The sequence below is a fragment of the Rhinolophus hipposideros genome (genome assembly GCF_964194185.1).
Source record: "Rhinolophus hipposideros genome assembly, chromosome: 7".
NCBI lineage: Eukaryota > Metazoa > Chordata > Mammalia > Chiroptera > Rhinolophidae > Rhinolophus > Rhinolophus hipposideros.
This window is the reverse complement of record NC_138053.1, coordinates 2,354,502-2,373,532: the sequence shown is the minus strand read 5'-3', so window position 1 is coordinate 2,373,532 and position 19,031 is coordinate 2,354,502. Positions and strand designations below refer to the sequence as shown.

Sequence of the window (19,031 nt, the reverse complement as noted above, 5' to 3'; positions counted from 1 at the left end):
CTCAGTGGAGCACATGATATGTGAGCACATGCTTCTCCTCCTATGAACAGGGTTACCTTGGCAACTGTGAGCATCGTACTGAGGTGACAAATCCCACAGAGAGTGGGTTGGCCATAATTTTATATACAGAGAGAAGATGATGAGCTAGCTTCTAACAATAGAGCAGGTTAGATGCTTTGAAGTCTCCCCACTACTTATAACTAGGTTCCAGATTATCTACAACAGATATCATTTAAAAACCTTTCTAGGTAAACAACGGCAACTGTATGCATTAGCTTTTGCTGCGTAACAAATCACCCCAAGGCATTTTCCAATAAACAAAATCTGACAATCACCAAAGGAACTTCTAAGTAATGTACTTCAAGAAGAAAGAAAATGACCCCAGAAGAATGTCTTGAAGCAAGATTGAATTCCAATCAAAGAAATTTATAAACATATAGGTAAATCTAAACAAGTATTTCTTACCTAAAATAACAATGTCTTTTTGGGGTGGGGAAATATAACCAAAACATTGAACAAAGGTGATGAAATTTTGTATCCTAATGTTCATGAATTTTATTGAGTGGAAGTAGATGTTAAGATATTGAATAACATTAGATTTTGCTAAGTTGTTAATGGTTAAATTCCAAAAGTGAACAATAGAATAACAGAAATGGAATATAATTTCCTAATATGTGGAGTGGAACAATGAAATATGATAATATTCCAACAAATAAATAAAAATGTTGCCAATCCAAACAAAGGCAAATATAGGAGAAAAATGAAACAGGGAAGGTTGGACACACAGAAAATATAAGAAAGATAGTAGAAATAAGTCAAATATATCATTAATCACAATAAAAACAAATGGACTGATTTTTCTGGTTAAGAAACAGAGACTATCACCTCAAATTTTTTAAATTCCAGGAGTAATCTGTTTTCAAGAGATACATTTAAAACACAAGGAGAGGGAAATGTTGAAAGTAAAAGGATGGAAAAGGGAACGGTCGGCAAATTCTAAAGAGCAGAAAGCTGGAGTAAGTACATTAATATCAAACAAAATAGCCTTCCACACAAAATGCGTTATTAAAGATGAATGGTATCATGTCATGATGATGAAACTCTTAATTTGGATGCACTTCTCAAACCTGTCACGTTCTCTCTTCCTTCAATGTCACCACTTGAGTTCAGTTTTCCATCAGCCCGGGACTTCTGTCACGCCCCATGCAGTTCACTCTCCACTCAGCAGCCAATGTGGCCATCTCACCACTCAGATGGCTCCTCGCATAACGCCCCGATTCCTGAGTGTGGTGCGTCTGTGTGGTGCGGGCTCATCTGTAGTGTACCCGCCCTCCCTACTTCTGCCCCATCACAGCCATTACACTCCATCATCTCCTCTGGTCTCTAGTCCTTTGGATACGCTACTGCCTCTGTCTGGTCTGGTCTGCCCTCTCCTCGTTTGGTTGGCTTAAATGCCCCCTCCTCAGGCAGCCTTCTCTGCCCTCCCTCTTCTGGACTGGGGCTTCTCCTCTTCTGGCTCTAAGACGACATTTAGTATATTTCGTAGCATTATTTCACACGTTGTCATCCTCGCCTCTTTATTTGCTTGCTTACCTGAGTAAGGTGTGAGCTCCTTGAAGGCATGTACTGTGTCATTCATTCATGATGTCAACAGGACTTTATTGAGCACTTACTATGGGCCAGGCACTCTTCTAAGAGCTAGGGACAAAGCTGCGGATAAAAAAGACAAACAAAGCTTCAGCCTTCATACCTCACACATGTTAGTGAGGGAGCCAGACAACAAAGTCTGTAAATAAGGAACACATATAGTCTATTAGAAGATAATATGTGCTTGGAGAGAAATAAGGCAAGGGAGGGAGGAGCAAGTGGTGGAAGTGACATTTTAAATAAGATAGGCAAGAGAAAGAATTTCCAAGAAGATGACATTTAGGCAGAACCTTGAAAGAGATGAGAGAGTGAGCCATTCTTATATTGGGGAAGAGCATTCAAGAGAGAAGGAACAGCAAGTTCAGAGGCTCTGAGCAGCAGCTGTGGCTTGTTAGCGAACAACATGGAGACCAGTGTGGCTGGAACAACATGAGGAAGGGGCAGAGTGGTGGGAGTTGGGCTCAGGAGCTATGATTAGATTGTGTTGGTCTTAGATTGTGTAGTCCATAGTAAGGGGTTTGGACTTTTATTTTGAGTGAGGTAGGAAGACTTTGGAGGATGTTGAGTGAAGGAATGGCATGGCCTGATTCCAATTTATGGTAATATAATTTTAAGATAATATTTTAAAAGCAATCACTCTGAATGCTATATTGGAAAAAGACCAAGGGAGGCAAGGATGGGAGCTGGGAGACCAATTAGGAGGCCATTGTAGTAATCTAGTCCAAAGATGATGGTGGCTTGGAACAGGGAGGTAGGTGTAGAGGTGAAATCGGGATATGCTTTGCTAACGGATTGAATATGGTCGGTCAGAGGAAGAGACAAATAAAGAGTAAAACCAAAGTGTTTGGCCTAAGCAACAAGGAGGATGGGGTTGTCACTACCAAGAAGGAAGAGCTGCTGGATGAGCGTCAGGAGGAGGGTGGGTTACACAGAGGAGGAGGAATTTGCTTTTGGTCATGTAAATTTGAAATGCTCATTAGACACCCAAGTGGCAATCAAGTGAGGAGTTAGACATACTAATCTAGAACTGGATGGGAAGTTTGGTTTGGAGATAGATTTGGCACAGTTAGCAAAGTTAGCACAGATGCTACTGAGAGCCCTGAGAATGGCAAGTTCCACAGGACGGTGGGTGTTGAGAGAAGAGGTGCTGTCACCTGTGCCCAGCACAGCATCTGACCCACAGGCTGTGCCCAATACAGACGAAAAAAAGCAATTGAAGTTGATGGTTGATGAAGTAACCTTGTTGATCTTCAGGAGAGTGATTGCAGTGAATTGTGGTGGTGGAAACCACGTTGCCAAGCTAAGACATCAAAGAGAGGAAGTCCAAGGACAAAACTAGGAGATAATTAGAGCTGAGTCTAGAGGTTTTCTGGGCATAAAGATCCGATTGTGTTTGTGGCTAGGAAGAAATAAAAAGGGAGAAATAATGACTTAAGGTACTTGCAGAGTGAGGAGAGGGCCGAGATTGAAAGGAAGTGAGGAAATGGGAAGGAAGTCGGGTTTTGGGGTGTAGGAGAGATAACTTCGCAACAAAGAGGGAGGCAAGATACTCTGAGGGCAGTGAAGGCCCAGGACACCAGGCTGGGGACTGAGGACAAAGGACATATTTTTAAAATTAAGGCCCTGACGGGGTGGCAAGGAGTCACACGAGGTGACAGAGAGTCACATTGACTGACAGTCACACGAGGTGAATGAAAAAATGAAAGAGCTGTGCAAGGCCCAGGCACAGTGGGCTCCGGATGGGTCTGCAGTAAGAAAGGGCAGTTGGCACTGGCCCTGGCCCTGCAGAAGCAGGAACCAAGAAGACTTCAGAGCCCACAGTGCATAGTGACCATGAGGTACCAGGATGGTGGCCTGTGGTTTGCAGAAAACTACACTGCTTGAACTAGCAAAAGAGGTAAATCTATGGATTTAACCTTGGATTTGGCAACGGTTTCTTTTTTTTATTTTTCTTTATTTTATTAGTTTAAGATGTACAAAGCAACGTAATACTTAGACATTTAAACCGCTCATAAAGTGATAACCCACCCCCCAAAGCTACGACGCCTCTGACATCTTACATAGCTGTTACAATACCATCGACTATCTTCCCTATGCTGTACTCCACACCCCATGACTATATATACTTATACATTTAGTTATAGTTGACATTCAATATCATTCTACTTCAGCTCTTCAGGTGTATAGCGCATTGGCCAGGCATCTACACCGTCTATGACGTGATCCTCCTGATAAGTCCAGTGCCCATCTGGCACCTTACATGATCTTTACAACATTGTTGATTATATTACCCATACTGTATTAACTATCAATTTATATTTCTTAATGCCTTCACCATTTTTACCCTGCCCCCAACCCCATTCCCATCTATCACCCCCTGATAGATCTGGCACCATACCTAGTTATTACAATATTGTTGGCTATATTCCTTATGCTATAACCTACATCCCCGTGACTACTGTATAACACCCAATTTGTTCTTAATCCTTTCCCCTTTCACCTGTCCTTAATCCCCCTCCCATCTTAGAGAAATCCCCCTAAGATTCCTTGTAGTACTGGTTTGGTGGTGATGAACTCCTTCAGCTTTTTCTTGTCTGGTAAGCTCCTTATCTGTCCTTCAATTCTAAATGACAGTCTTCCTGGGTAGAGCAATCTTGGTTGTATGTCGTTGCTTTAGATCGCTTGGAATATTTCCTGCCACTCCCTTCTTACCTGCAAAGTTTCTGTTGAGAAATCAGCTGACAGTTTTATAGGAGCTCCCTTGGAGGTAACTAACTGCTTTTCTCTTGCTGCTTTGAAGATTCTCTCTTTGTATTTATCATCTGGCATGTTAATTATGACGTGTCTTGGTGTGGGCCTCTTTGGGTTCTTCTTGTTTGGGACTCTCTGTGCTTCCTGGACTTGTATGTCTACTTCCTTTACCAGGGTAGGGAAGTTTTCTGTCATTATTTCTTTGACAAGTTTTTCAATTCACTGCCCTCTCTCTTCTCCTTCTGGTACCACTATAATGCAAATTTTGTTATGCTTGATACTGTCCTGGAGACCCCTTAAACTCTCCTTAATTTTGTGCATTCTTTTTTCTTTTTGCTGTTCTGGTTGGGCGTTTTCTGCTACCTTATCTTCTACGTCGCCGGTGGGATCCTCTGCTTCATCTAGTCTACTGTTGATTCTCTGTGATATATTCTTCGTTTCCATTACTGTATCTTTTATTTCTGACTGGTTCTTTTTTATGGTTTTCGTCTCCATTTTTATGCTTCTTATCTCTCTGTTGAAGTTCTCCCTGAGATTACTGAGCATTCTTATAACCAGTGTTTGCAACTCTGCATCTGATAGATTGCTTATTTCCATTTCAGTTAGTTCTTTTTCTGGAGCTTTGTCCTGTTCTTTCATTTGGGACATGTTTCTTTGTCTCCCCATTTTGGCTGCCTCCCTGTGTTTGTTTCTATGTATTAGGTAGGGCTGTTATGTCTTCTGGTCTTAGTAGAGTGGCCTTATGTAGTAGGTGTGTTGTGAGGCTTAGTGATGCAGTCTTCCTGGTCACCTGAGCCACACACTCCAGGTGTGTCCCTTGTGTGGGATGTGTGTGCCCTCCTCTTGTAGTTGAGCCTTGTTGATAATTACACATCAATGGGAGGGACTGACTCCTAAGCTCACTAGATTTGAGGACTGTCCTTGACTACAGTGGAAGGGTTGTTGTGCAGGGGCTGACCATACAGAGCAGGATCTGCCTCAGCAGGACTCTGGTGCCTGCCCAATCCACCCCTTGGGTGTGTCATACTTGTAGGCAGCTGGGTGATGCTCCAGCTTGTTTTGAAGCTGGTCACTGGGGACTCCAGCCCCAGGACCACTTCGAGGGGATCCGCTGTAGGTCTACTTCAGCCACAGCCCATGCCCCACCTGGGGCCACCCAGAAGGAGCCAGAAAGAAATTCACAGATGGCTGCCGCCCATGCTGTGCTTGGAAACTCCTTGAGAGGCCAAGCTGTGAACAAAGGCCGGCTGCCACTAGAGCTGGCTTAGGGCTGCTCAGCCAGAGGTACAGGATATGCTCAAGCCAGATGCTTCTTGTCTGGGTTCTGCAAACCTTTGAGAGACCCTAGGAAAGTCTGCAGCTTGAGCCAAGGCAGGTGGTCTGCACACATAAAAGCCACTAAAAGCAGCCTAGGTGTTGGGCGGAAACAGGTTCTCAAATAGCCAGGGTGTAGCAAATGAACAGAAGAGACCAGATATGGTGGCCACCTGTATCTGCATACTGGGAAAGGGGAGGGCTCAACAAAGAAACAATGGCCTCCACCAGCTCCCCCATCCAGGAGAAAACTGCCTCTCCAGCCCCCATCTCAAGCCCGGTAACTCAGTTCCCCCCCTGCTGGCTTTCCACCTGCTGTCCCAGCGCTGGAGCTCAGAGCGAGTGATTGCACTGGTGGGTAAGTCCGCATGTGGTCCCTTTAAGAGGAGTGCCTGTGAGTGCAGCCACACTGTCTCACTGAGTCACCATCTCCACTGTTTTTCACAATCAGAAATTATGGGAGCTTCTCTCCCCAGCACTGGAATCCTGGGCTGGGATCGGCTGGGATCTCTTGCTCCTTTAGGGGATGCAGGGGACCCCCCCCCAACAGCTGAAATAGCCCTCATGATCTTTAATGGTCACACGTGGATGTGGGACCAGTCTGGTCAGCGTCTCTGGCTTTCCTACCAGTCTGGAGGTGGCTTCTTTTGAGCATCCTTAGTTGAAAGGCTTCAGTTCAGGTTGATTTTAGTCAATTCTCAATAATGGTTGTTTTGTAGATTAGTTGTAATTTTGACGTGGTTGTGAGAGAAGGTAAATACAGCATTTACCTACTGCGCCATCTTGGTTGTCAAAACCAGGGAGAAGCTGGCAATGATTTTTTAGATCAAAAAGCACAAGTATCTCATTTGTTTGTCTTGTTCTTTTGTTGTTTTTGTTTTATACACATAGACACAGACAATAGTTTAGTGGTTACCAGAGGGTAAGGGGGGTGGGGGGAGGGAGATGAGGGTAAAGGGGATCAAATATATGGTGATGGAAGGAGAACTGACTCTGGGTGGTGAACACACAGTGGGATTTATAGATGATGTAATACAGAATTATACACCTGAAATTATGTAATTTAATTAACAATTGTCACCCCAATACATTTAAAAAAAGAAAAAAAAAAGCTCAAGTAACCAAAGAAAAAAATAGATAAGTTGGACTTTATCAAAATTTAAAACTTTTGAGCTTCAAAGGACCCTATCAAGAAAGTGGTGGGGAAACCCACAGAAAGGGAGAAAATATTAATAAATCATATATGTGAAATCGGTCTAACATCCAGAAATATGAAGAACTCTTACAACTCAACAATAAAAAGATAAGCCAATTAAAAACTGGGCAAAGGATCTGAGTAGACATTTCTCCAAAGAAGATAAGCTGATAATGTTCACCATCATTAGTTATTAGGGAAATGCAAATCAAGACCACAGTGAGATACCACTTCACACCCACTAGGATGGCTTGAATTTATTTATTTATTTTTCTAACAACAATACCAAGAGTTGGCCAGGATGTAGAGAAATTGGAACCCTGGTTCAATTGGGAACCCTGTTGGTGAGAATGAAAAATGGTTCAGCTGCTTTGAAAACAGTTCGACAATTTCTCAAAAAGTGAAACATAGACTTACCATACGACCTAACAATTAGCAATTCTACTTCTAGATTTATACCTAAGAGATTTGAAAACATACCTTCACACAAAAACTTATACATGAGGGTTCCTAGCAGCATCTTCATAATAGCCTAAAGTGGAAAGAACCCAACATCCATGCCTGGTGAATGGAAACAGTGGTCAAGAGGAGGCAGGACCCTCCCACGCCCTGAAGGGAGAAACCACAGCACATGGATTTCTGTTGCACTGAAGACTTGACAGGAGATGATAGGGAAGAGTTAGAGAAGACATTATGAATTGGAGAGAATTGCACTGAGGTCCAGCAACAGTGAAGCCAGAAAGTTCTAGAGAAAGGCCAATAAATGGCATTTCCAGGCTGGGAAACCACTAGAGCAAAACCCTGAAGGCAGGGAAACCCTGTTGACATGCAGAAGTCAGGGAGTAGAGGTCCTTAAGGAGGGAGCATTGGGTGGTGGGCTAGGCAGACTCCCAATCCAGGGGCACATGGGTGATGGCAGCTCTCAGTGCTCATGCCTGCCTCATTGGGGAGAAGCAAGTGTGAGATCTGGTGGCCTGACTTAACTTTTAGGTTCCTTTCAGACCACAGCATCTTTCCCCTGACCCTGGCCCCTTGGCCAGGCCAGTGCACCTGTACACGTGGCCTCATATTTGTGGTGTGAGAAATGACCTTCCCCGGAACAGAAATCTGCAGGCTGTCCTCACCTGCCCCGCCCACCCTGATGCCTGCATGGCTTGGGGCTGGTGTGTGGCCTTTGCAGGTCCTAGCAGCCTGGGTCTCATTGTTTTCATGCCCTCACAGACCTCAGACAGGAGAGACTCTCACTCGCAGTGGCATTTAGCTTCACTCTTGAAACATCTGGGTCACAGATCTGTTCAGTTAATTAATGTTCTTAGTGCTGCTCATTTGCCTGCTGGATAATAGATTGATTCATAATTTCAATAAGCAGCTGTGTATATCTTTCCCCTGAACATAAAGGCAGCTTGCTGTCATTCATCACTTTGCATTTGGTGAATTTAGATATATTCAGACACATTGTTTAGGGAGGGGTAAGGGAGGGTTTCTGATTTTCTTACTATTTTGCCTCTAACAGTTACTCTGATTTGAAACTAATTTGGGTTTAAAGCGCATGTTAACTGCATCTCTCTCAAGAGCACTTAATAAACTCCTGTTTTTTGTTTCAGGGGGGACCAGGCGGGCTCCCTATTGGGGATAGAGCAGAGGGTTTCTGAGTAGCTTCCACCAGGAGGCGAGAGCCCCTGTGGAGAATCTTCACCCCCGGAGAAGAGGCACTTGTGTCCCTAGGCAGAGCTGCCTTCTTACTCCTTTGTAAGTAGTCAAAGGAAATGCCCAGTCTCCCAGGAGGAGGCGGGGATCACCTGGGAGGAGGCCCCTCGGCTGCACACCTGCTGGGCCAGGGCCTCCAACCACCCGGTTTCTTGTGATCCAAGGAGAGAGGCCAGGATCCAGCCAGGTGACCACATATCTTCACACTTCAGTTTCCTCGTCTTTAAAATGGGGAGAGTAATAACACCTATCTCACGGGGTTGTTATGGAAATGCCACTGTTTATTCTCTGTACAATGCTTAGAAATGATGCAGAGTGTCTTCAGTACATGCCAGCTGGTAATTTTATTTTGTTAATTTATGAGGAACCAGTTGTGTATTAATGATCATCACTCATACCCCAGCCACCACTCAGAACTGTAAGAACAAGCATGAAGGATGTGTGTGCCTGTCTCACTGCCCTCACTAGCTCATGCCGGAACCTTCTCAGGGGGAAGTCAGCTCCTTCCTTAGTTCCTAGAAGCCTGTCCACAGCTGCACACAGAGGATTCTGCAAAACATGCTTGTAGAGTTTAAATAAGTAGATGGGCTGCATTTTTTAATTTTTATTTTGACGATATATAGTATTGTTTTATGAATTTAAAATATACATTAATGACATCATACAATCTAAATACTTCCATACTTATCCCCCCTCACAATCATTTTTTAATTTTGTCATGGAAAAAAATACTGTTCTATATTTCATTAGATTTTATTTTTTAAAGAACTAACTTTTGGCTTCTTTAATGCTTTTTTTATTAGTTTTAGGTGTACAGAACAACACAGTGATCATACATTTACACACCTGATAACTCCAACAAGTCTAGTACCCATCTGACACCGTACAACGTTTTTACAACATTATTAACTGTATTTCCCGTACTGTATTTTGCTTCCCCATGACTGTTTTGTGACTGCCAGTTTGTACTTCCTAATCCCTTCCCCTTCCTCACCCAGCCCCGCAGCCCCTCCCATCTAGTAACCCTCAGTTTGTACTCTGTGTCTGTGGGTCTGTTTTGTTTGTTCTGTCCTTTAGATTCCACATATAAGTGAGACCGTAAGGCATCGGTCTCTCTCAGTCTGTCACACCCCACTCAGCACAGTCCCCTCCAGGGCCATCAGATGTCACACTGCATTTCTTTCAATGCTGAAGTTCACTGCATTTGCAAGGAGCTCATCCACACGTGTGCGCACTTGGCCTGAGGGTTCTCTCCTAAAAGGAATGAAATCAATTAGACACAGCCCCTGCCTTTAAAGGAGCGTGAGTGATAGGTGCGTGCATTTGTTCCAAAGTTGGAATGCAAAGTGTCAAACAACACAGACAGGCAGGCGAGGGGGACAATGAAGTCTTAGGGGCCCTACTGGGGGAAGGGTTGGCAGGCAGCACCACGTCGGTATCAGTTAGCTATCGCTGCACAACTACTCCAAAACGTAGTGGCATAAAACGATATGCATGCATTATTGCTCATGAGTGTATAGACCCGCGGATGGTTCCCTGATCTGGACTAGGCTTGGCTGGTTTGGGCTGGATTCATTGAGGAATCTCTTATCAGCTCGCAGATTGGCTGACCTCGGATGACCTCACCCACTTGTCTGGTGGTTGACTGGCTGTTGCTTGAGACATGCGTATCTCATCCCCTAGCAGTCCATCCTAAGCTGACTGCCATGGGGCAGCAGGCTTACAAGAGGCGGAAGGATGCAGGGTCTAATTCAGGACAGGCACATCCTTGCTCCTGCTGCACTCTGCTGGCCAAAGCAAGTCACCAGCATTCAGGGAATGGGGAACTACACTCCACTTGATGGAAATTGCTGCAAAGTCACATTACCCCGGTGTATAGAAGGGAGAACGAAGGATATGGCCATTGTTGGAGTCTACCACCACCTCCTAGGGCTCCTTGCAGTGCATGGCGCAGAAAGCAAGTACCGGGACTGTGCTGCACATTTAGAATGTTTGTTTTTCTGTCATTATGAAACAATGTTGCAATAAATACTCTAGACATAAACTTGTTGACAGTTCTGATTATTTCATTGGGATAGATTTCTAAACATGAATTTATTGAATCAAAGGAGAGGTACATTTTAAAAGCACAAAGTATATGAAATCCCCTTTTTGCAAGGTTGTAGTAATTTACCTTCCCTCCAGCACATCTTATGCTAACTTTGACAAAAGAATAAGTTCTTTTTTAAAATGTGATATCTTGTTGCTGTTTTAGTTTATTTATTTTAATACCTATGAGACTGAATGCTTTTTAATATCTGTCTCTTCTTTTGTGCACTGCCTTTTTGGGCCCCTCGCAGCAGGGTAGCGTTAATTAACCCCAATTTGCGAACGAGGAGGAAAAGGAGGCTAAGAGAGGTTAAATGAATTGTTCAAGGTGGCCCAGCCAGCTGGAAGCATAGTGGAGCTTTAGAAGTCATCTGCCCTGCTCTGTCACTCATCCCTTCTCGCCCACGCTGGACAGAAGGCCAGACTCCTGACACACTGACAAAGACATGCTTAGGACAACTCAGAGTGGCCCCAGGGAATCGGTATCCAGGCTTAGCAAGCCAGAGGGCTTCCTGGGCAGGGCTCGCCTGTGAGTTGGGGATGGGGTGTGAGTGGGAGGTGTGACAGGCCTGAGATGGTAGGCGGGACTGCAGCCCTGATGGAGGCATGGGTGAGACCGACAGACCTGAGCCCTGTTTCCTTTTATGGTCTCACCCCTACCTGCCTCTCTGCTCTCCCCAGCTCGCCCGATACACCAAGGAAGGCCTTCTGCACTTGGGCGCCCTGGGGACCACCACGCTCCTCCCCGACACGCGCTGCCTGGTGGACACCTCCCAGAGCCGGCTGCCCCAGCTCCTTGACTGTGACAAGGTCAGGAGCAGCCTGCACAAGCGCTGGAACTTCATCCAGGTGAGTGCCCCACGGACAGGGCTAGCAGCCCCGGGAGGGGAGCGTGCTGCCAGCCCCGGGGCAGTGGGGCTCCCCCAGGAGTGCCCGACAAGGTTCCCCGGAGGGAAGGTTCCCCGGAGGTCTCCCGGCCCTGGGCCCGGTGCGTAGGCTCAAGGCCTGTTAGGGGAGTTGGTGGGTGACTTCTGTGGGAGACCGCCTTCCGATCCCCATAGGAGCACTAAGCTAGCTTGGTGCTGACAAATCCTGGGAGCGGTGTACGGGGGCGATTTCCTTGAAATCTGCTAGTACCTACAGGCAGTAGGATTTAGAAAGTCAGACAGCGAATATCCCTGGAAATTCCCCATTCTGACACCATCCCCCACCATTGTTCATCACCTAGTTCAGCCATTCAAATTTGGTAAAGCTTATTTATTTTCTGATTTTAGAGTTTCCAGAGGAGGTCCCAGTGACCCTTCCCTCCCCCTGTGCAAAGAATTTTGGTGGGATTGCTCCCCAGGAGGCCATGTGCTGGGCGCTATGGTAGTTAAGCCTCTCTCTCTCTCTCTCTCTCTCTCTCTCTCTCTCTCCCCCCCCCCCACCCCGCCACGTCTCCTCCCAGAATGGAGCCATCATGAATAAGGGCACTGGCCGCTGCCTGGAAGTGGAAAACCGTGGCCTGGCTGGCATTGACCTCATCCTCCGCAGCTGCACGGGACAGAGGTGGACGATTAAGAACTCCATCAAGTAGTGGGAAGGAGCTGGGGACCCCAGAGCCTGGCCCCTGGGACAGGGTCTGCCTGTCCTCTGGACCAGCCACACTGGGAGAGGGACAGCCGGGAGCCAGCAGGCGCTTGTGGGCCCCTGAGGCTGCTCCAGCGCAGTGTGGGGCCCGGGGGGAGACTTTGTCCACATCAGGCACTCAGCTGCCACGAGGCTCAGGCATCCTGGAAAAGCACCCCCACCCCTTCTCTGGGACCCCAGGAGCTGTGTCTTCTGCAGCCCGGATGTGGACCTGGTACCAAGGAGTGAAACATCCACCTCTGCTTGTTGTCGTCCCACCACTGTCAGGACAGGGACGGGCGGGGCCTTTCCTTTCTCGTCTCTTGCAGCAGCAGCAGCAGCAGCTTCTGAGTTCCACCCCAGCCCTCAACAAAGTGTGTGTACGTGTGTGGCGGGTGCTCAACCACATCTCAGCTCCCCCTCCTCAGAGGAGGCAGTGAGGCCCTGGGACTCAGTTTCCCCTGAGGTTGCTTCTGCCCAGATGTCCATTCACAACTCAAGGCAGCCTCCACCGCAAACCTTTCCATCAGGTAACTGTGGTGGCTACAGCCCTGGACTGTTTGGCCCCCCCTGAGATGGGCTGTGAGGAGCTGACACTTCCATGGTCGCCTGGGCACTGGGCTGTTGTGTTCCTGGCCAGCTGTTCTGCCTGTGTCTCCAGGGAGTTGAGGCAGGAACAGGCTGAGCACACAGGATGGCCGGGGCTGTGAAGGGCCCCAGGCTAAGCCAGGTGCTGCAGCTCTGCCTGCCTGGGGCGCAGGACAGCCTGCCTCACAGAGGCGGCTGCCGGGGAGGCAGCAAGGGGCCTCCACGTGGAGCGGAGGGTCTGGAGCCAGCACAGCAGAGGGGACCAGGGCCCTGGAGGATGCTCTCTGCTCATCTCATTCCGGCCCGTACTTGCTGGCTGACGGGAGAAGGCAGTCGATTCCTCTCTGAAGAGTAATAATTCTTTTCGATTGCCCTCTGGTTAGGGTGCACTTATAAATCAGAGTTAATATATGGACTTGTGTGCATGCATGAGTGTGTGTGCCCATGTGCGTGTGGCAGGGTGTGTGCAGCTGCACGTATGTGGTGCATGTGTGACACCATGTGGCATGTGTGTCTGGGTGTGTGGTAGAGCAGATGTAGTCGTGTGGCTTTGGGCTTGCTGCTTCACTGCTCACCTGGTTCAGAACGAGGCTGCCAAGAAGCCTCTGGGTGGGGAAGGGGGGTGCAGTGGCCAGGCTTCACTGGCCAGGAGGACATGGCTCCACCTTGCCCCATGTGGTCCCCAAAACGGAAGGCTGTCCCTTCCGCCAGTGCCCGTCTTTCCCCCTCATGCTATCCCCACAGGCCAAGCCCTGCGCAGAATCAAACCCTGTAGTTGCCCAGTTTGTGGTTCACAGAGTCTCATTGGGTGGCATCTTGTTGGTGACCACCCCTGCCCCATCTCCCACCTTGTGAAATAAATACATGTGCGCACTTCCCAAAACAGCCTTGTTTGTTTCTTTTTTTTTTTTTAATTAAATTTATTGGGGTGACCATTGTTAGTAAATTTACATAGATTTCAGGTGTACAATTCTGTATTACATCGTCTATAAATCCCATTGTGTGTTCACCACCCAGAGTCAGTTCTCCTTCCATCACCATATATTTGATCCCCCTGACCCTCATCACCCATCCCCCACCCCCTTACCCTCTGATAACCACTAAATTATTGTCTGTGTCTATGAGTTTTTCTTTCTCATTTGTTTGTCTTGTTGTTTTTGGTTTATATACCACATATCAGTGAAATCATAGGGTTCTCTGCTTTTTCTGTCTGACTTATTTCACTTAGCATTATACTCTCAAGATCCATCCATGTTGTCACAAATGCTCCTATATCATCTTTTCTTACCGCCGAATAGTATTCCATTGTGTATATATACCACAACTTCTTTATCCATTCATCTATCGAAGGGCATTTTGGTTGTTTCTATGTCTTGGCCACTGTAAACAAAGCTGCAATGAACATTGCAATGAACACGTGTCTTTATAGAGAAATGTTTTCAGATTTTTTGGGTAGATACCCAGGAGAGCGATTGCTGGGTCACATGGTCATTCTATTCGTAATTTCTTGAGGAACCTCCACACTGCCTTCCATAGCGGCTGCACCAGTCTGCATTCCCACCAACAGTGTATGAGAGTTCCTTTTTCTCCACAGCCTCTCCAACACTTGTTTGTTTCTTGACTTCTTCTGAACCCAGGGCTGGGGGAGTTCCTGGGGTGAGGCAGAAGGCTCTTTTTTTTTTAATTAATTTTATTGGGGTGACAATTGTTAGTAAATTTACATAGATTTCAGGTGTACAATTCTGTATTACATCGTCTATAAATCCCATTGTGTGTTCACCACCCAGAGTCAGTTCTCCTTCCATCACCATATATTTGATCCCCTTTACCCTCATCACCCACCCCCCACCCCCTTACCCTCTGGTAACCACTAAATATGATTTCACTGATATGTGGTATATAAACCAAAAAGAACAAGACAAACAAATGAGAAACAAAAACTCATAGACACAGAAGGCTCTTTTGGTTTGAGGGTTTGGTCTTATTAACAGCAAAAGCCCTCATAGCTTGGAGCTGAGACAAAACCAACTTGCCCTTGTACTTGCCTCCTTCCATTCCCCTGCCACACCCCAAAGCAGAACAGAACTTGACATTTGGCACTGGATTACTAATCCCCTGCTGACCCCAGATGAGGAGGGTTGGCTGGTGACGACACCTGTAAGGGAGAGGAGGGTTGGGGGTGATCTGGCTGAGCGATCCCCATTCATCCCCTCCTGCTGCCCAGCAATGACTCCTACCTCTGGAGACCTTGGAGCCAGTGATGGAAGTATCTGCCCCTTTTGTTCATGGAAAAGTAAAATCCAAAAAGACGCCAGGCCTCTGTCATGGAAGTACATATGGAAAAAAAATGGGGGGGAGAATCCCTTGGGCTATGATGGCCCCAGGCCTCTTTCCTTTGATGAGGCCAAGAAGGCCCATCTTGTTTGGTCACACAATACACAGATACTCTTATGAGTTGCCATTTTTCTTTTGGGTTCTAGGAGAATCAGTATCTACAAGGACGCTGATGGAAAATGCTGCTGTTTGGTATTGAGTTGATCAAATTTAAATATCGGAGTCTCAGGGTAACTGTGAAGTGAAAAGAGCTAAAGGTCTTCAGGCTGTCAAGTGGGGTCCAGGGAGACGTTGAGATGCTATCACAAGGTGGGTTTGGGGAGGAGCCCTGTCCTGACTGAGCCTGTCTCTCTCCTGGTTGAATCTTAAAGCCAAAGTTCAAAGAAAGCAATATCCTCATTGACCATTAGCCTTGAGCCCCAATTCCTGGGAGGTTCTCAGTGGGTCCCTGTGGGATCCTTCCTCCTACAGAAAATGGGCCCAAACCACCTCAGACCAAAGAAGCCAAAAGACCTGCTCTGTTCTCCCACAAGGTCCAAACTCACGTCCACACTGACAGAATAGAGCCCACACCTGAAACAGTCAATATGCTCATGGAAGTTTGGGTTCCCTTGTTCTCCAAGGCTGTACCTCTAAACTACAGCACCAGCAAATGTCCTGGAACTCCCAAGAGAAGCCCTCCTCTTCCTCAGTGTCACCCAGCAACAGGACAGGTTATTTGGATGGTTTCGTCGTTTGGGGGAGCAGTGGGGGAGCTGGGTCAGAGCTTTGGGAGGCTTCCGGCCTCCAGGTACCAGTACGTGTGCTCCAAGTCTTGGCTCCGGCCCTTGGTTCAGCATCCAGGGTCCTGGGGCTGTCTCTTCCTATGGGCAGTGGCTGTCACAGTTCACCTGGGCTTCCTCCCAAAGGCTGCCTGGGGAGACTGGCCAGAGCATGAGGCCAGCCTCCCCAGGCAGCAGCCTCTTTGTCCCACAGAGTCCCATGGACCGTAGCACAGTAGAGTGGCAGGCCAGAGGCCAAGGGAGAGAAGAGAAATTAACAAAGCCACAGAGGACATGAGAGAAGAGAAAGAGCCCTGGGAGAGCCTGGTGTCCCCTGTCCTTTGGGGAATTTGGACGGTTCAGGGACCCACATCTGCATGGAACTGTGGACAGCAAGCTCCAAGCCTGGGCCTCAGGGAGTTCTCCCACTCCTCCCCGGATGTCGGGAGTCAGCTCCATCCGTGTTTGAGAGGAGACACATCGGTCTTCTCCCCTCACTCACACTGGCATGTGGACGTGGCAGACACAGCTTCGTCCTGACAACCTTTGCTGCTGCGGTTCCCTGTGCCCACTCAGGCCCTCACCCCGGCACTCCCCATTCCTATCCGGGGCCTATTTCTTTCTGTTTCCTCTATTTTCCCCCTTCAATTTCTACTGCAAAGAAATATCACAGATGGTATTCCTGATACATGTCCAAGTCACCAAAGCCTCTGTCTCTGAATCTGTAAGTGTTATTTCTCCAGTGTGTTCTTTGTGCTTATTCTGGTGGCTAGAGAAGAGAAGAAATAGAAAAGATTGGGAAAGCACAATTTGGGCCTGAAGCCACCATCTTCAGCCACTCCAAGCCTTTTTACTTGGATTTCTGAAGCCATTTCTTTTCGTCTGACATTTTTTCTCCCTATTCTTGAAAAGTATCCCTGTTTCACAGAGGCAGAAGTCAGGCTGGGCAGAGCTGGAGACTCTCCCAGGATGTCAGTGCGGGAGTTGTCCCCGACCTGCATGCTGTTTCTCCTCCTCCCACGTTGCTTGAGTGCTGCTCTGAGAAAGGCTGAGCGACAGCTGGCCAGGGCGGGGACGGGCTTGGAAGGGGCCCAGAGCCTGCTCAGGGACCAGGTGGCCTGTGGCATCTGGCAACCGCCAGGTGGTCGATTCAGGTTCTGATCCCCGTTCACTGCCAGCCTTCCAGCCTCTTGTTTGGACTTGAGCTCCGGAGCACCAGTTGGGCTGGCAGATTATCAGCTCCTAAGCAGCTGCCCCTTCCTCTTTCCTTAATCACAAATCCCAGTCTCTTGGCCACTCTGCTTTCCCACCTAGCAGGCGGGCTTCCTAGACCTGAGTATGGGGATCAGTGGTGGGTCCCAAACTCTGGAGGCACATTGCAGTTCAACAAGGATATTTGGGCACAAATGTCTTAATATTTGGTTTGCTATTTAAGACTTTTTGGAAGGCAGGGAAGGAGAAGGAGCTAACATACATTGAAAATGCACTATGAATATCACAATCTTTAACCTTTAACACTTATATTTAAAGGAAGAAAATCGACACAACATATTGGGCCTCCCCACTCCTGGAGCCTGGGCACTCACGAAACGGGGTCTAGGCCTATTGGCATAAACGGCCGTCTTGGCCTATTTACAGATTCCCTGTTCTTTCCCCAAGGAGGCAACAGCTGATGGCTGGATCTTGCAGCGTAGCTCCCAGCTGTTGCCTGTTGCTGTGGGATCCCAGCACTACCCAAGCACAAAGAGCCAAGTTGAGAAGCTAAGAAAGCCGGCAGGTCTCCTTGTTGTTGCTGATGGTTGCAGAACACAGGAGACTGCCAGGCCTAGCCAGGAATCTCATCCTTAGCAAATGGCCAGGGGGTTCATATTGCTCCCGGATCAACACGTCATCTCATCCACTCTCCCACTGGATGCCCAATCACCTCCTGTCTGCTTGATCAAGTCTAGAGACAGCTTGTTCTGGGGCAGAAAACTCTCAAAGTGAGCCAAGCAAAGTCCGCGTCTCAGTGACCTCTTCCCCCTGCCCAGCCCTCTAGAGCTCTGAGAACAAGATCAACTGCCCATTAAAATCTACAGTTCACCTAAAGTCAGTGCTGCTTGTAGCAGAGAGAAACAACTTATGTCCCATCGGCAGCGACTTTATCAGTGGACAAAGTTCAGTTCGGCTTCCTGGAGAAATGGTGAGGGAGGCCATGTCCCAATTTGCCACAGGATTGGGTATATACTGTGGAAAGTGTTTATTGACTGTTTCTTAAGAAAAGTAATAGATGGAATCCTTATTAGGAAAAAACAAACAAACAAAAAAACATTCGTCAGAGACCCTCAGGGCTGACCTAATTTATTTTTTATTATAGTGTTTCTCAAATATGTATAAATATAAAATGGCTTCTGCTCATAGGCCTGTTACAACTATAAAGTAAAAATAAATTTACTAGTCAATACAAACAAATCTACAAAGTCAATAAAACTTAAGTTAAGAACATTCATTCAACCTGTGGCAGCCTTTGCTTCCTGAAACGACATTGTTGCTTATCCGGATACGGTCACGGCAGCAACTTCTAGCAGAGGTTCTTCTGTGCCTGGTGATAACGTGACTCTCCCACCACTTTTCTGTGCTCAGGTATTTTGAAAGTATTTATTTACCATTCATTCTTCCAGCAGTTATTTACTGAGCATGTACTACCTGCTTGGGGCCTGGCTAACAAGAGTAAGCAAAGCAAATAGAAACCCTGCTCTCTGGAAATGTATATTCCACCGGCTTTCCTGAGGGGCAAACACCACACTGTTCTTTTTCACCTGTGACAGTCACTGTAGGACCATTCAGTGCCAATGCTATTATCACACAGCCACAAACCCATGTCAATGCCAACCTCGTCATCCAGATAATCCAGAATATGCTTATATTTGTTTTTAGATAATTGTCAAAATGAGACACACAATTTGAAAGTCTTATAGGCACCTCCCAGCTGTAGGAGTCAGAGAACCCCAGGTGCCCGTAAGCACCAGCACAGTGTGAGTGACTGTGTCTGCCTCCTT

General features: G+C 47.1%; 1 protein-coding gene across 2 annotated transcripts in view; it reads left to right on the top strand.

The window, feature by feature from the left end:
- The window catches only part of GALNT17 (polypeptide N-acetylgalactosaminyltransferase 17), a 553,074-nt gene extending 539,291 nt beyond the window's left edge, over positions 1 to 13,783 (top strand). For both annotated transcript variants that reach the window (XM_081054105.1, XM_081054106.1), the window contains 2 exons: positions 11,384 to 11,551; positions 12,150 to 13,783. In XM_081054105.1, coding sequence (XP_080910231.1) covers positions 11,384 to 11,551; positions 12,150 to 12,278 — 297 coding nt within the window. In that variant the 3' untranslated portion in view covers positions 12,279 to 13,783. The remainder of the gene's footprint in view (positions 1 to 11,383; positions 11,552 to 12,149) is intronic.
- Positions 13,784 to 19,031: the final 5,248 nt, after the last annotated feature.